The 18,309-nt window shown below is 40.8% G+C and overlaps 2 protein-coding genes across 2 annotated transcripts in view; one reads left to right on the top strand and one right to left on the bottom strand.

Moving 5' to 3' along the window:
• LOC106814505 (cystathionine gamma-lyase-like) overlaps positions 1-15,179 on the top strand; it is a 21,038-nt gene extending 5,859 nt beyond the window's left edge. The window contains exons 3-10 of the mRNA XM_014818819.1: positions 887-999; positions 10,344-10,533; positions 11,378-11,455; positions 12,037-12,189; positions 12,768-12,889; positions 13,596-13,648; positions 14,085-14,223; positions 14,620-15,179. Coding sequence (XP_014674305.1) covers positions 887-999; positions 10,344-10,533; positions 11,378-11,455; positions 12,037-12,189; positions 12,768-12,889; positions 13,596-13,648; positions 14,085-14,223; positions 14,620-14,634 — 863 coding nt within the window. The 3' untranslated portion in view covers positions 14,635-15,179. The remainder of the gene's footprint in view (positions 1-886; positions 1,000-10,343; positions 10,534-11,377; positions 11,456-12,036; positions 12,190-12,767; positions 12,890-13,595; positions 13,649-14,084; positions 14,224-14,619) is intronic.
• An 809-nt stretch (positions 15,180-15,988) lies between these two features.
• Positions 15,989-18,309, bottom strand: part of LOC106814494 — a 4,797-nt gene continuing 2,476 nt past the window's right edge. The window contains exons 6-9 of the mRNA XM_014818809.1: positions 17,742-17,850; positions 17,378-17,473; positions 16,823-16,921; positions 15,989-16,575 (exon numbers count right to left, since the gene is read on the bottom strand). Of these exons, the coding sequence (XP_014674295.1) occupies positions 16,231-16,575; positions 16,823-16,921; positions 17,378-17,473; positions 17,742-17,850 (649 nt within the window). The 3' untranslated portion in view covers positions 15,989-16,230. The remainder of the gene's footprint in view (positions 16,576-16,822; positions 16,922-17,377; positions 17,474-17,741; positions 17,851-18,309) is intronic.

The following is an 18,309-nucleotide window of genomic DNA, read 5'->3' as shown; positions in this document are numbered from 1 at the left end:
AGTAATTACTTTGGAAAATTGATTTTGGTGTGTACTTACTACTTGTCAGCAGTTTCTTTGTCGCCTATAGTCAGCGTGTGTTTTAACAGTACTGGGCATTACTGATATGATGGAAAAGTAATTTAGGCACCACCCTCACGGAAGCTTAGTAAAGGTGACAGTTAAAAGGAGTTGGTTGCCCTGGTCATCCTGACTTAAATCTGTACGTTTAAAAATTCCATATCTCGAAAAGATTTTCATGTTTTCGATAAAAATGTTAAAAAAAACTGTTTGCTCTAAGTTACCTGACCGACCCACCAAAAATGACATATATATATATATATATATATATATGTGTGTGTACTTGTTTTCAACAATAATATTTTTCGTTTTCATTACTGTGGAAGGTTAGGGTCTAGCCGTGATTGAAAGCTGCTGTAGCATGCTACAGACTAGTAAGGTCTGCCTGTCTGGACAGAGAGCAAACACCTTAGGTCTACAATTAAACAAAAGTCCTATTAGAAGGTCATTTGGGGACTCTTGAAAAAAAACATATATCACGTTAATGCAATAAAATGTGGCAATGCTATAAAGCTGTATTTGATACATCTTTTTTAAGACTTGTAATGTTCTCACTAAACTACTAAACTACTAAAATTTGTTATGTATCCAGAAACCATTCGGCCTACATATATATATACCCACCTGCCCGAGTTTGAGAAACAGGGTCTGGTATGGGCAAAGCAAAATATTTTTAAAGGCAGAGTGCCCATACATTGTCCCTCGAAGCTACGTCCTCTAATCCTATCCCCTCGCGTCTTTTACACTTTGACAGGAGTCATAAGTAAATGCCTCCGTTCCGATGTGTTTGCAGCTCCTGGTGTTCAATATCTATCGGTGTTTGCAGGAACGAACCGCTACTTCCAGCGTGTAGCAGTGCATAACGGTATCAGCGTGAGCTTTGTCGATGCCTCCACCTGCCCCACGAACGTTGTGAAGGCCATCAAGCCGAACACAAAGGTCAGTCAATGGTGACGTACGCGCATGCGATAAGCTCACCGATGTTATTTGTAACGATTCAAGTAGTCTAGGTGATAACTACTGAGTTTGCAATGATACTTTCTCATGATCAGCGATGCAGAAGTCTAGCAATGCACTGATAATATTTTTAGCTCATCTGACATAGTCAGATGCAGCTTGTAGAATCGCACGATCGTCCGTGCGTGCGTCCGTGCGTGCGTCAACAGTTGGGCACAAATCTTAACCGCTCGACGTACAGTCACGATATTCGGGTCGTGGGGGGTAATCCGAAAACGAGTTGGGATGTCGAAGCTGGGGGTCAAAGGTCAAAGGTTAAGAGGTGTAAAAGAAGGGGGAACATTCCCTCCTTAACTTAAGGTATAGGGAGGAAATGCAGAATTGCGGCACAAATCTAAACGGCTCGACCTTAACGTCTTGTGAAATGTCAGGTTATTGATCTGAACTGGCCATGGCTTCGAAAATGCGGTCTCCGAACTAGGATTTCTCGCTCCTGAAATTTAATGCTATGACACTGGACACGTTTAAGAGAGGGTTCCGGAACTCGTGGGGGGAACAGTGATTTGGCTTTAAAATCTATGCCTGTAGCACTTTGAACGAATAATTTGTATTATTTAGAGAGACGAAAAACATGACCACGTGAGACGAGATGAACCGCGACCGCACACGCACGCGCACGCACGCACGCACGCACGCACACATTAGCAACAACACACACGTTGCATTCATGCCTTGATGGCCCGGACTTCAAGCGTATTATGAAGTACGATGCGATCTGGAACGGGAAATATTAAGAAACTAGGGTTCTCCGGACGGCAAAAATGTAGATCTGCATGGTAACTAAACTTAAACTGTCTATGGCGCTCGACGAATTTCGAGCACCAGCAAGTAGTAATATTGTGAGTGTTATTTGGACAAATAAAAATGTATGAAAATACAATTAGCGTTTTCTGATTTACTTTTCCATGCTCATATACTCTGCCTTAGTACTTGCCTAATTTGCCGGCGCATTCGATGTAACCAAAAGTTCCAGCTTCACAACAACCCCAAATGAATTCGAAAATATTGTTGTGGCGCGCCAGACGCAGCGAGCCGATATAGCGAACATTTGCTGTAAGACGAGGCCATTGGCAAAATTATTCGTGCGAGCATGACAAAGTTCCTTGCTAAAACTTAAGCGGGAGTTTCTCATTAATCTTCTTTCTGCTTCTTTTCTCTTTCGTTTTCTTTCCGGATGCACTGGTCTCCCCACATTGTTTATCGTTTAGTTATATCATAGCCTGATCGATCCTGAAAGGGCGATGTCACAAACATGTTTGTTGCGCGGAAAATTAAAAAAACACAAATGAACATTTCGCAGTTATTAATTAATAATTTTTCAGTAACACCAATACACATGAACATATATTATTTCTTTGTATCTCCCTAATTGTATTTCTATATAGCCAACACAAATCACAACAGAAAACTGGTTTGGGGCTCCACTTTGTGCCACCATACACAAATCGACAGATGACATTACGACCACCAGCAACCCAGGCAGCAACGGAACACCGTCAATCCCCAGTGACGCCAGTATTGTGATAAATAGGTTAGGCTAACACTACATTCAAATCGCTCAAGGATTGTTTGCAGACATTTAACCCAACGTAAAAACATTTATATCAGTCGAGAGCTTTAGGATATATTTCATAACGTTAGTACATAAACTTTGAAGGTGCAAAAATTACAAAAATAAGGTTCCTTCAAGCTATAAATTCCAGGACAATGTCGTGACGTACGACACTCTTAAATGCTCTGGAACGACGAATATTAAAAAAATGCGATGCACCTGAACGGAAGTTTGGGTTAGGGTTAAATGGGGGTCTCTTTACGTGGGCGGCACAATACCTTCCAGGCCAATATATAAGGAGTGCCTCCCCACCGACCCAAGCACGAACCAAGTTTAAGCTCAACAAATGCACATGGTCATGCAGTGCACCGAGACGAGTTAATAGAGGTAATAAAAAAGGATGTAATTTCAGAAATTTGTAGGTTAGCCATCAGACAGAAAAGATGAAAATTGGTAATGATAAGATAAAGGACAATTGTATATCTGACTGGACGTCTGGTATGTGATTAATTAATACTGATCAATTGGGTTTATATCAGTGCTGCTAAGACCTGGGAAGTGTATTTAAGTAATCGACAATGTGCCTATTTCAAAATTCAGAACTTCGAAAACATACAGATGTACGAGAGTGAAAGTATAATGCAGATGAAATAAGCTTATTTTCTCATAATTATGTACTGTAGTATATACATTTTGTAAATAATCGTGTTTATTAGTTATTCATACTCAGTCAATATATATTTTAGATACTTTAGAAAAACATCAGCTTAGCTACATCTCCTCTTTGAAATTTACAAATGACTTTAAAAGGATCAGAATTGCCGTTGCTTTCAACATAGCGCTGAAAATGCAGGCAGAATGCCATTTCCAGGCTCTACCATCTTCAAAACACTTTTTAAGGGGAGTACCCCAGACCCCCGCATCGGATACATATTTCGTGCAGTGACTTTGTGGAACGCCAAATACGCCATGTTACGCCCACAAACTCAGAGCTGTTTGACGCCCACGTTTCGAGTTGGTCGCGAGATAACGACACAGTTGTCGTAAAACCGAGGCAAACATGCACCTTTTATTTGGACGGCCGCGTGAACGGCCATATATTCGGCCGCTCTGGTGCGAAGGCTTCTGTCGGCAGAGACTATCTATAGTTCCGGCCGTAGATAACCGATAACTTTGTGCGCGATAAGATGATTACCGGGAAAACGGCGGACGAAAAAGCACAGGAAACGGCCATTGGAAACCGTAAAAAGATGTTTTCAACGGGAAACGTTATTTGACAGTATTACAACAGTGGAATTTCAATGAAATCACACAAAAAAAAGCGTCCGACATAGCATGTGCCCGTAATGATATAGGTTTACAATCAGGACAATTTCAGAGCGAAATGACTTACAACTTACAACTTTTGGTAGCCTTAGCTGCTTTTCCGCGTTTAGAAGGTTGTACCAAATACCTTTTTTTCCCACTGCTGAAATATATAGTGTAAACGTAATTTAGCATGATGACGTAGCCGGTTTAGCGATAGAACAGGCTTTCAACCTTTTGCAGAAACGAAAGCCAGTACAGTAGAGCAGCAGATGAGCACTGTCGCTGTTGCGGAACTTGTTGGTAATAATTTTTAGCGGCGATCCAAGTAATGGGACTAGGTGATGGCTTATTTGGAGGGTTATTTTCTGTCAACGTTCCTGGGTCCTGTTGTCAGAAACAAAATTAGTCTTAACATTAACTTCCACTCATAAACCGTTGACAGAAACATCGTAATGTTACGAGAACGAAAAATCCTCGAAAATATCCTCTTAACATTACGAGAGCCCAGACCCTCTCGTAACTTTAATATTAAGATGAAAATAACACATTTACACTATACGAATTACAATTATAGTGATATTATATTTAATAATAATGAGTAAAGTGTGTGTTTTTCTTTAAAAACGTCAAAAACATTCATTATCTACCGATCATAAAACAAAACAAAACATTTACAAATGGTGTATGGCATTTGTTCTCTTGTTTTAATGTTGTTTGCCACTGGCCACGACTCTCGCGTCTCGTGTTACAGTGTGAGAATTTGTCTTGTTGTGCAGAATAAATTCATGACCGCGTTGTTTTTCATCAAATATTATTTATATGTGGTTAGCCATCATAGTATGCATATATTACTGTGATGTACAATAAATGTGTATGAATTTGAATTTTGTGATTGATTCTCATCCAATCAGCAGCCTTGTGATGAAGTTCCTGTTATCGAAAGTTTTCTAATAGTTGCGATCTGTTTCTGTCAACGCTCCTCTCGTAACATTAAAGGGAGAGTTTACTCTAGGTTATAGAATTATTTTCAGCTAATTTAGGTTATAGTTACGTTACATAAAAAGTTTCATGGTTCAATCTCCATTATAAATTTTTTTTAAATGGTTTAAAACTAACGACTACAGTTTGATTACAACGACGGTGGCGCCACTCAAAGCGCACGATCTGATAAGTTGCGCAAAACCACTTTCCAGCCAAGGGCTACAGACCGAGGGTGTTTCTTATTTATTCATTTAAAAGCAAAAGAATTGTAATATATTATAAACGACATATAGTTTCAGTTATAATATGGATAAATTTGCCCTAAAATGAATATCGTTCGGTTAAGTAGCATTTAGGTATAAATATAATTGCACTTTTGTGATTAGCCCTCGGTCTGTAACGTGCAAAATAAATGGTCAAATACGCAACTTTTTCGGGGTGGCAGCCCGGTCGCGGGTGTCATGGCGCCATTCAAATTTCGTAGCGTTGATGTGTAATTAATTATAACAATTAAATTAGGTATCTGGTAACAAATACGTGTGGGTATAGACGATTTGTTATACAGTATGTACAGTTGTATGCAGTAAAATCCTAGAGGCTACTGTCCCTTTAACATTAGACTAGTCGTAAGTGTTATCTTAGCATTAACATTAGCATTAACTTTACGATGTTTCTGACAACGGCCCCCTGGATAATATAATGTAAAAAATTATTTTGTGATTCCAGAGATTGAAATGAACTTTTATCATTGTTATTTTACAGGGCACCCACATTGTAAAACTGGGTGCCCTGTCTAGGTTTGTGTGTGCCTCACAAAAGCATTATATGATCTTTGTTGTCCCTAAATATTGCATCTGAATGATGACTACGCAGTACTTACATAGATGGAATATTTTTATCTGCACTGCTGGTGCACCCACATAGTACTGTGTGGGCAGCTAAATCATTGGCGTTGCCGTAACATTACCAATATCTTGGTGTAAGCGTACACACACATGACTTGTCTTAATCTTGCCAAAATAAGGCCACCACGAAAAACCGGTTTCTTTTAATATTAGCCGTAGTGGCCGCCACGGCAGCACGTCACTGCCGTGGCACTATTTTGGAAAAAAAAATTCTGCAGGGAACCAAGGAGCAACATATACCAAGGAGATGAAACACCGGGGGGGGGGGGGCACTCACCCCAGATTATGGTAGGTATGTGCCACTGCGAAGTCAAAAATGGGGGGGGGGGCTCTGGAACTAACTCGGACCTGAAAATGGGGGTCTTTGGAACTAATGTTTGTTTGATATGTGGTATGCTATGGAATGGCCATGCTTCGAAAAATGGGGTCCTCCGGAACTAAGGATTTCTGTCTGAAATATTTAATGCTATGACAGCTGGACACGTTTAAGAGAGGGTCTCCGGAACTGTGGGGGATACAGTGATTTGCTTTAAAATCTCATGCTGTAGCACTTGAAACCGAATAATTGTGTATTATTTAGAGAGAGAAAAACATGACCCGTAGAGAGATGAACCGCGACGCAAGCACGTCTCACGCGCACGCATCGCACAGCACGCACGCACACATTAACAACACACAGCACGTTGCCATTCATGGCTTGATGGCCCGCGACTTCAACGTATTATGAAGTAACGATGCGATCTGGATACGGGAAATATAAGTAAACTAGGGTTCTCCGGACGGCAAAAATGTAAGATCTGCATGGTAACTAAACTTAAACTGCTACGTCACGAATTTTCGAGCACCAGCAAGTAGTATATTTGTGGGTGTTATTTGGTACAAATAAAAATGTATGAAAATACAATTAGCGTTTTCTATTTACTTTTCATGCTCATATACCTCTTTATACTTCCTAATTTGCGCGGCGCATTCGATGTAACCAAAAGTTCGCATTCAACAACAACCGCCATGAATTCGAAAATTATTGTGTGGCGCCCAGACGCAGCGAGCCGATATAGCGAACATTTGCGGTAAACGAGGCCATTGGCAAAATTATTGTGGCAGCCATGCAAAATTCCTTGCTAAACTTAAGCGGGAGTTTTCTCATATAATCTTCTTTCTGCTTTTTCTCTTTCGTTTTCTTTCGCGATGCACTGGTCTGCCCCACATTTTTATCGTTTAGTTTATCCTAGCTTCTGATCGATCCTGAAAGGGGATGTCACAAACATCTTTTGTTGGCGAGAAATTAAAAAAACACAATAACATTTCGCAGTTTTAATCAATAATTTTTCAAACAATAATACACATGAACATATATTATTTATTTTCCTAATATTGTATATTCTATATAGCCAACACAAATCAAAAGCAGAAACTGTTTGGGGCTCCACTTTGTGCACCATACACAAATCACGATGACATTCGACCACAGCAACCAGTGCAGCAACGGAGTGACCGTGCCCAGTATTGTGTAAATAGTGTAGGTAACACTAATTCAAATGCGTCAAGATTTTTGCAAATTTAACCAACGTAAAAACATTTATATCAGGTGAGAGCTTTAGGATATATTTAGTAACGTTAGTACTAACTTTTGATGTAAAAAAATTACAAAAATAAGGTTTTCAACTATAAATTTCAGGAAATTCGTGACGTAGACACTTTAATGCTCTGGAACGAGATATTAAAAAAATGCGATGCACTAGAGACGGAAGTTTGGGTTAGGGTTGAAAATGGGGGTCTCTTCTGCGGCACATACTACCATGCAATATATAAGGAGTGCCTCCCCCCGACCCAGCACGAACAAGTTAAGGCTCAACAATGCCAATGGTCATGCATGTGCACCGAGACATGTTAGATAAGGTAGATAAACAGGATGTAATTTCAGAAATTTGTAGGTTGGCCATCAGACAGAAAAGATAAAATTGGAATGATAAAAAAATAAATGACAATTGTTATCTGACTGGACGTCTGGTATATATTATTAATACTGATCAATTAGAGGTGTTATATGCAGTGCTGCTAAGATTTGGGAATGTGTATTTAATATGACAAATGTGCCCTATTCAAATTCAAACTTCAAACATACAGATGTACATAGTGAAAGTATAAATGCAGATTGAAAATAAGCTTTATTTTCATAATTATGTACTGATAGTATATACATTTTGTAAATAATGTTTTTTAGTTATCATACTCATAATATATATTTTAGATACTTTAGTAAAACATCAGCTTTAGCTACATTCCTCTTTGAAATTTACAATTGACTTTTAAAAGGATCAGAAATGGTTGCTTTCAACATAGCCTGAAAATGCAGGAAATGCATTTCCAGGCTCCTACATTTCAAAATTTTTAAGGGGGAGTACCCCGAGACCCCCGCGCATCGGATACATATTTCTGCAGTGGCACTTTTTGGAACGCCAATACGGCCATGTTAGCGCCACAAATAAGCCTGTTTACGCCACGTTTCGTTGGTCGGAGATAACGACACAGTTGTCGTAAAACCGATGGCAACATGCACTTTTATTTGACGGCCGCGTGAATCGGCCATATATTGCGGCTGGGTCGAAGGCTCGGCGATATCGAATAGTTCCGGCGTAGATAACGATAACTTTGTGCGCGTAGATGTACGGGAAAACGGACGAAAAACACGGAAACGGCCATTGGAAACGTGAAAAGATGTTTTCAAACGGGAAACGTAATTTGAACATATTACAACATGGAAATTTCAATGAAATCACACAAAAAAACCGTCGACAATAGCATTACCCGTAATTGATATGGTTTACATTCAGACAAGTTTCAGAGCGAAATGACTTACAATTACAACTTTTGGTAGCCTTAGCTGTGTTTCGGTTTCAAAGGTTGTACCAAATACCTTTTTTTTCTCATGCAAATATATGTAAACGTAATTTAGCATTTTTAGCTAATCTGACATAGTCAGATGCAGCTTGTAGAATCGCTATGATCGTTCGTGCCGTGCGTCCGTGCGTCCGTCAACAGTTGGCACAAATCTAAACGCTGACGTACGGATTTGAAAGTCGGATGTGGGGGGGGGAATTCGAAACGAGTTGGGATGTCAAGCTGGGGTCACAAGGTCAAGAGGTGTAAAAGAAGGGGGAACATTCCCTCCTTAACTTAAGTATAGGGAGAAAATGCAGAATTGCGGCAACAAATCTAAACGGCTCGACCTAGGCTCGTGATAGTCGGTGTATCATGGTAGGAAAGCCATCACTGTGCCGAAATTGGAGGTCAAAGGTCAATGGGCACAAGGGTAGATTTTAGACATTTTCTGAGGACATGGTCTGACGGAGCGATTGAAAAACTTTTTTGTTTCAGCAGTGACCTACCATTTTTATGGCTTTATTGAAAGGACCATGAAGATCTACTTTCTGCTGACATGCGAAGAGTAAGTGTCAGATAACTTTTTGACTCTCAAGAGGAGGGTTAAACATGGATTTGTTACTGTTAGAAAGAATTTGACTGCCGGGTTTGCTAGTAGAATCTATACATGCCTGGATGTATGAGGCCTACAGTGTCCACAGTGAAATTTCAAAGCTAAGTTTGTTGAAGAAGGTTTATGCTCCTTAAATGCGTATAATTTCTATGGCGTTTCTGTACTGTCAGTGTGTTACATGTAACGTATGCCACTGCCAGTGGCCACTGCCAGTGCATGTGGTGGTGGTAGCTGTGTAGTTTTTGCCTGCGTTAATTAGTTACAGGTGGCAGCTCTCTATTCAGCCTGTAGGCTCTTGCATAGTAAATGGATGAGTGCTTACCTATTCTGTCTTACAAATACGTGTGCTACTACGTACGATGGGAGCTTCCATCTTTAATCTGAAGACACTTAAACGTACCGCCAATCTCGTGGCAACTTTCATAACGATCCCAATGAACATTCCTTTGAGAAGTTCCTCGATACCATCCCTGTGCCTTCCACTGTTTCGGTGTGTATGTGAACACATTTGGGACTAACAGGGTTTACTAGATCCCACCACTCCACCAAGAGTCACCGCAGTAGACGTTAGATGAGCGCGTGTTGCTCTGTGGCACTTGTGTGAAGTTATATAAAACGTTACCACCTTGCTAGCTCAACGAAACGGTCTTGCTAGGGTTAGAAGACCATCAGACAATCAGTCTGATAGATAATCAGACATCTGTATAGACAATCAGTCGCACAGCCTCGTCCGGACAGTGGCGTACGCATCTGAGAAAGAGAGAAAATCTACATGCAGTGTACGCAACTGCGTATCTGCAATATCTGCGCCTAACAAATGTGTCATTACGCACAACTGAAATTTTACGTTTATAACCGTAGCAACAGACTCCAGATGAGCCCAGATGCTCTGCGGCTCTTGTTGGTATGTACAATCTCTATGGCAAAACGGAATTTCCATTTTTTCTTTACTTTGAAACGGAATTCATGATTTTCCCAAACGGAAAAGGCAATTTTTTGAAACGGAAAATGTCTGTCCCTATAGATGGTGTGGATCGAGACGCCGACGAACCCGACTCTGATGATGGTCGACATCCGCGAGACGGCCAACCTGCTGAAGGACCACCCCGGCGTCATTCTCGTCGTCGACAACACGTTCATGACGCCCTACTTCCAGCGCCCCCTGATGTTCGGCGCCGACATCGTGCTGCATTCCGTGTCCAAGTACCTGAACGGTGGGTGGGTGAGAGGTTCGCCCGCACGTCTGTCTGTCGCCCTCACGCGTTAGCGCGAAGTCTGGAGGCCGTCGTACACGCATACGTGTTGCGTGCAAATATTTGCATTGGGTTTAATTGGAAATGGACTGAGGGATTACGAAGCAACTTTTAGAGGCTCCAAAACAACTTGGATGGGTTCCAAGGCAACTCTCAGATGGTCCAAAGCAACCTGGATCGGTTCCAAATCCACTCTTGAGGGGCTCCAAAGCAACTTGGATGGGGTTCAAAGGCAAATGTTTTCCTAAAAGGAGATGCACTAAAATAGCCCCAATAAGCTGTGTGATAATCCCAGCAATATAATCCCAGCTGTATGTGTGGATCCAGAAGCACAGGCAAATATTTTTTTTTAAATTTTGACAAAGCTTCATATATGCTCTTTTATGCTGACATTATGGCTTGGAAGTTCACATAAACGTGTATGATGTGTACACATTCGCCAGTGAATAGGCATAAGATAAGAATAGTTGTTTGCATTGATTCTCATGATTAGGGAAATTACGGACAGTTTTTCTAATTGTCTCAAATATCATAGAATGAATCGTAATTATCAAATCATAATTCTAAAATGTCATAACGTTTGCATGACACTTTACTTAAAAGGTTGTGACATGTTAAACCTTCGAGGTCATATCTACTTTTGATGTTTCTCAAAACTCTTAATAGGCCACAGAAATAGGCAAACTTTTACAATTAGTGATTTGGACTTTTGCAATATGGACAATATGCTATATGTGATTTCAGGCACACCACTTGAACTAACAGCAGGAAATTTTAGATACTGTCTCTTGATTTCTTTCTACAGGTCACAGTGATGTCATCATGGGAGCCGTTTGTTTGAACGATGAATCGCTGTACGAGCGTCTGGTGTTCCTGCAGAATTGTAAGTGGCGCCATCTGTTGGCTATACCGCCTTCTTTCGGTCATTTACTGTCTTCTTAACAGCCGAATACAATACTGCAATCAGTGACTGTATGAGTGTCCATGCATTCGTGTGTCCATGAGCCTACACTCATGCATTATTGCATGTGTGCATGTGTTTATACGCTAGTGAACGATAGGGGTGAGACGATTCATCGATATATGTACCACGATACAAACCTTGAGGATTCACATACCGATATGTTGGACCGTTTACGATATGCATGCCGATACTCTACTGACTAAAATCCATATCATCTAGTCAAGTAGTTTCATAAAAAAACAAATCAACAACACAATTTGTAATTCCATAGCAGTTGTCTACTACGTGCTCCACCACGCTGATTTGTAAGCATTCACAGGATTGGTAGCATATCGGATCAGTGTATGGTTTGATAGCTAGGTAGGTAGGTAGATAGGTCCTGAAAGTAACACAATACGTATCTCGAGGGAAGTGTCAGTATACGGTTAGAATCATGAGCTACCCGTATCGTCCCACCTCTAGTAAACCAGCGCCGCGTTGGCACGCATCTTGTGTTGCAGCGATTGGGGCCGTGCCATCACCATTTGACTGCTACCTAGTGAACAGGGGAGTGAAGACACTGGCCGTACGCATGGAACAACACATGAAGAATGGCCTAGCCGTGGCCAAGTATCTGGAAGCCAACCCCAGAGTTGTGAAAGTCATGCATCCAGGTATTAAAACTACATACGTTTATCTAATTCATTAACATTATAATATATATATATATATATAGTCCTACCTCGCATAAGCCCGAATAGCCGAACGCGTAGAGCACTGGCGTCACGGCTGAAAGGTCGTTGGATCGAATCACATCTGTTTTTTAATTATTTTCCTGTTTTCTGTATTTTTATCCATTTAACTCTTTTTTTTCCAATTAACACAAATATTTACATGATTTATTTACAACAATTTAATAACAACAAATAATTTTTACAACAATTATTATATTTAGTAGGGTTCTCCCTAGGAATCTCAAGGGTTTAACAAAGCTGGAGTCAATTACACATGTCACTCACGGGTGGCTCCAATACAAAGATAAACTCGATCAGTTGTTAGGACTGTCTAAAATAAAACCCACCTGGACAGGCATGTTGCTTAGGCAAATAAAGCATGTTGTAAGCATTTATGGGATGTCACAAATTAGCTTCAGCTTTGAAGGAGTGTCGATGCGACATGCGTTGAAGGCCTGGGAATAACCCTATAAATAAATAAATAAACAAATATTGTGTAATGTTTTGTGTTGCACTAGGCCTGCCCTCCCATCCTCAGTATGAACTAGGAAAGCGTCAGTGCAGGGGCTACAGCGGAATGGTTTCCTTCTACATCAAAGGCGCCTTACAGGAAGCTAAAACATTTCTCAGCGAGCTAAAGGTAAATGCTCAGTGATGAGAGTGCTTATTGCTTACACTTATGAAAAAGTATTATAATTATAGAATTTCAGAGAGAAATGTTTTATTAGTACCGTATGAAATTTCTTATGTGCATCCCACAAGGAGTGAATATAATAACAAAGCTCTTGCTAGACTTCGTATTCAGATGGTTTCCAGATTACCTACTTTGAAGTAAAAGTGCATGATCACACTTAATTATTGTAAAATGTTCACGTGTAGAGTTGGTGTGAGGCTTACGTCAGTCTCTCAACCCTGAGACACGTGCCTGAGTTTTTGTTGTCCTTACTTGCTGCTCATTCAATTGTGGTATTCATTTGCCATCATTCACTTTACCATGAAATAAAAAAATCAGATTGTAAACGAATGCATCTGCCTCCTAATGCATGCATTATATCATGAACATACTAAAAAAAAAATTATGCAGCATGTATATGTATGTTCATGTTTATATACAGTGAACATGAATATATTATACAGTTCTTATACAGTGAAAGGTACTAGCAATAAGACGTGAAGCCCCTCTGTTTGGCATCTTATCAAATATTGGTAGATAATTCTTCAGATAAATTTAACTGAATATAACTGAGGTGTTCAAAAATCTCTTGACAATGACCAGTATCTACGATGTGCCAACGGGCAGGGAACAGACAGAGACAGTCATAATCATTTCTCTCTCGTCTTTGCAGCTGATCACGTTGGCAGAGAGCCTGGGAGGCTATGAAAGCTTGGCAGAGCATCCGTGAGTACGATTTCCATGTTGAGTGCTGGCAGCAGCTGGTCAGGCAGAGTCAATATGCTTGGATTTATCATTAAATATAATTACTCCTAACACAAATTTATAATTTTATTATTCTAATTATAATTATAATCATAATAAAGTATAATTTTATTTAAACTGCATACAGATTAACAGTTGAAGATTCTCTGATCTTACAATGTTCACAAAACCCAGGTAATCTTGTGGCATCAAAATGCTTCCAAGTTGACAATGTTAGGAGTATTTTATATGTCATGGTAAATCTAAGCATATCAACCAACATGCCCGGGATCTTACATTCTTGGAGTCGATGATCGAGTTATCCTGAAATAAAATTACTCTTAATGCCACATGAACACGTGACACCCAACGAACCGCGTTCCATGTTGACGGTGTCTGTTGTCGTGGCAACTTGCAGTGGTCTGATGACGCACGCGTCAGTGCCGGAGGAGGATAGAGTGAAGCTGGGAATCTCCGACACACTCATCCGCCTCTCCATCGGCATCGAGGACATCGAAGATCTCATCGAGGACGTCGAACACGCGCTTGTTGCCGCCGTAAGTACTGTCTTGCAGGGGGCGCTGTCCCGAGGCCCGCGGAGTACGGGGGGGGGGGGGTTCTTGGGCCTTGATTTTCTGTGTTGTATGTGTTAGGAGACTCCATTCCTTTTGTTTATCACCACCTTCCAGTCTCATCTTGTCCTTCTTTAATCTCGTAACCTCTTGTTGCCCCTGGAGCTTACTTCTTTTGTTTTGCAAAGAATTAAATAGTGTATTTGAAAATCAGGAACGAGGCATAATTTATCGCATGCACAACCGAATACTGTGCAGTACCTTTTATACTGATGCATCGATATTAAAATGATAATGTATTAATTTATCATAATTTTTTATGCATTTTCCAAAATGTATCATAATTGATTCATTTTTACAATTCTGTTTTTGTCGTCGCAGATACCAAGTCTTTAGGCAGCATGTGGACATCTGTGATGTAATCAATCATGTGTTTGCTACACTGTGCTTACAACATTGGACCTACGGTCTGTGACCAGGGAGGATACTTTCTAATTGGGGTGATGCACATTTTAAGCACGATTGTATAAAATTTTCTTGTTGCAATGTGATACTGTAATGTATAACATTGATGCTTCTTGTGCCTTTGATTCAAGCTGAACCGAAAGAACAAAATATGTGCACATGCAAAATGAAACCGATTTGTGTGTTCGTGGGCATAGCTGTCGTGTCATAATTGGACTTAATGCTTATAATTATAGGAACATTTTCTTTAATTGCAAATTGTATCAGTGCACAAAGGGTGAATATTTGGGCTAGTTTTCAGCTTGTGCAGTGATGAATTTTATAATTTTGTGATCCATTTACGTTTGTTGTTGTTAGTGAATGTAATCACTTCTGGATTTTATTCATGGGTTTATGGGCACTATTGCAGAGTTTGTTCAGGATGTTCAGAGCTGTGTGATTATTGGACCGATTACAGCAACGTTTTTACAATCAAATGAGCAGTTTGTTTATTTTGTAGTGTGTGGTGGACATGTGGGTGGATTGATGGGTGGGCAAAGTAATAATTCCCATAGGATACATTAACATAAAATAAATTGATTAAAAATAAATAAATTAACATAAAAGCACCCTAAATTGGGCATAGCTGTCGTGTGATAATTACAAATTGTATTAGTGCACAAAGGGTGAATATTTGGGCTACTTTTCAGCTTGTGCAGTGATGAATTTTATAATTTTGTGATCCATTTACGTTTGTTGTTGTTACCTCCGCCAGGGGCTTGGTGGGGGTTATGTTTTCACCGGCGTGTGTTTGAGTGTTGGTTTGTGTGTTTGTGGGTTTGTTAACATGCACGTTTCAGTTCACTTCCGCTAGGTGCGCTGGCTGTAGACTTACAAACACGCAACCACAGGCTAAGGGGCAACCACAGTCCTCCCCCACCTGCATGCTCGCACTAATCCGAATCCGAATCCGAATAATTATTTAATTAATTAATTTCACATTGAGAGAATTCAGCTGCCTTGGCGGAGGTCTGTGCTCTCCGAGTGCTCTAGTTAGTGAATGTAATCACTTCTGGATTTTATTCATGGGTTTATGGGCACTATTGCAGAGTTTGTTCCGTGTGATTATTGGACCAATTACAGCAACGTTTTTACAATCAAATGAGCAGTTTGTTTATTTTGTAGTGTGTGGTGGACATGTGGGTGGATCGATGGGTGGGCAAAGTAATAATCCCCAGTGTAGCAACATCCTCGTGTCGTGTCGTCTCACTACTTCAACCCAATATATAGCATACAAATACCAGAATTACTCTTAATAATTACTTTATTAAAACTTTAAAAATTTACACAAAAATCACATGATGTTCATAGTAAAATAATGTCTTAAAATATATATTAAAATTGTAAATTGTACTTTCCAATAGCTGCAACTCCATTGCCAACATGGAAAAAGTGAATAAGTGTTTAAATAATCTCACTATATCACTATATACTACTACTAATAATAATAATAACGCTAATATTACATGTTAAATAACGTTGCTGCCGTCATTCGGCTAGCTCTCCACACATACACAGGCGCCGTATATTCAGTGCTCGCGCCCTGTGCACACACGACTTTCTGGCAGAACTGTAGATCATGCCCCGTGGACACACGAACAGGGTTATTGCCTCGTTCTCGCTGCCGGTGTTCGAACACATGTAGAAGCGCCTGCAGTCGTTTGGGTCCTCTACCTTGCCGTCTCTCTCGCACGTCACGTCGGCATGGCAACGCATCACGGCGCTGACTGTTTTCAGCAGCGGCCCGTCTCCCTCTGCGCCGCAGGCGTCAGCCTGCTTTGCCATGTTCCACACTACGACGCCACCTAACGCTTTCTGTTTGATGTAATGGGCCTGAGAGTGATAGAAAAATGGCGTATCCAGTTATGCGCGCATGAACGGCCTTGCTGTAAGCATGCAGTCTGTGCCTAACTAGAGAATCATTTAAACTTGGTTGAATATTTGAAATTTTAACACCCCACGGCCCCCTAACGGCCCACTTTACGAACTTTGTAATTGGTTTCCGCGTGTCCAACATTTCATATTTCAGATACGATAGAAGCGGTAGTAGGTTCACAGGTGTCACTGTGTCGTAATTTACCCTACTCGCCGCCCTCTTCAGCCTCTGCTGTCGAGACTCCTCTCTGTGGGCTCCCAGCACCTTTGCTCTCAAACTCGCATGATGCGTTCTTACGCAGACCTACGGCACACGAATCGGCATGTAGACATTCTCGCAGAAACGCACGACATGACAAGCATTCTAGTAGAGGCTCAGAGCGCGCAAAACCTATAGCCACAACCTTTAGCTGACCGATATAGGATTTTCTAAAAGACAATGCTTGGCGACGAAGTGCCGCAAACTATTACATCTTGTTGTGCTCGTGAAAACACGTATGAAGTTGTCCTGCTTGACAATGCAGTGCTTTGCTTTGTCTTGCTGTCTTGCTCGGCCAGATGGGTAAATTAGTGCGCGCGTAGGCGTTTTCTGTTCTAAATTGTTATAAAAAAAACCTAGAATTCGTGCAAGTATGCACGCAGTCACTTGTGCCCAATAGACTGTCCAGGTTCACTAGTGACCAAAGATCCTATAGTGCCGGAGGCCCTATAGGATCTTTGCTAGTGACTGGCACGTCGTTCGTATTTTTTGCAAGCTTACCTGACGTCCGTGTCCGTGCTGCCCTCCCGCGGCAGATATCATTAGTTTTGAGGTGTCCTTCGCGTACACGGTGCGTAAACGACTTAGTAAGGTATCCTGTAAAAATGACCCGATAAAGTACAAGTTACACAACCTGACAAAACCTCATCATTGTCGAGCTGACGTAGGTATGTCCGAAGAAACACGACTTTATGTAGGTCCGCTGTTAGGTCATTAGTTTGGAACGAATATGTAGGATGCTTCTCTGTATGATTGGTACCGGTCGGTGTGCGTGCGCGCGTGCGTGCGTGCGCCCGTGCGTGCGTGCATGCTCGTTTTAAAAATACTACAAGGTACTATCAATTAAATCTCAGACTCAGCTCACTAGATGGTCTGCCTCATTGGCTGCGTGCTCTGACCAGGTTGAAGGAGTCAACGACGTGCGGGGCTGGTGTTGTCCATACTCTGGCTTGACACTCGCGAAGTCCACATGTCTATAAATGTAGCGCCACATCTGCTCTATGAAGTTGCCATTTTCTCACTACATGCGCGATGTGATTATTTATATATAATCCTGCTATTTTTTCGCAATACTGTGCAATATGCGACATAGCCAACAATAGACAAATAACATATTCGTAGACGTAAATGAATAATTAAATAAACAAATATATATATATATATATAATTGGCTATGTCTTGCCTCCGCATGAGCTTTATAGTGCAGCGGCCGAGACCCCAAAAATTAAGTGCACCCCTACCGGAGGTATAACAAGCTGGGAATGGTCTCATTTTAACCGTCTGAATCCCTAGTTTATGAAAAGCCATGTTGTAGTTGCAGCAACCTTGGCCAACATGCCGAATTAACCCTTTTTGATTGAAATATAGATGAAGCAATGCATTTGAGGCCGTTCTATACTGTTAAGGGGGTTAAGGGCCCAAAAATATACCAA

Source organism: Priapulus caudatus, unplaced genomic scaffold (genome assembly GCF_000485595.1).
Source record: "Priapulus caudatus unplaced genomic scaffold, Priapulus_caudatus-5.0.1 Scaffold26, whole genome shotgun sequence".
Lineage (NCBI taxonomy): Eukaryota > Metazoa > Priapulida > Priapulimorpha > Priapulimorphida > Priapulidae > Priapulus > Priapulus caudatus.
This window is presented reverse-complemented; position numbering and strand designations above follow the sequence as displayed.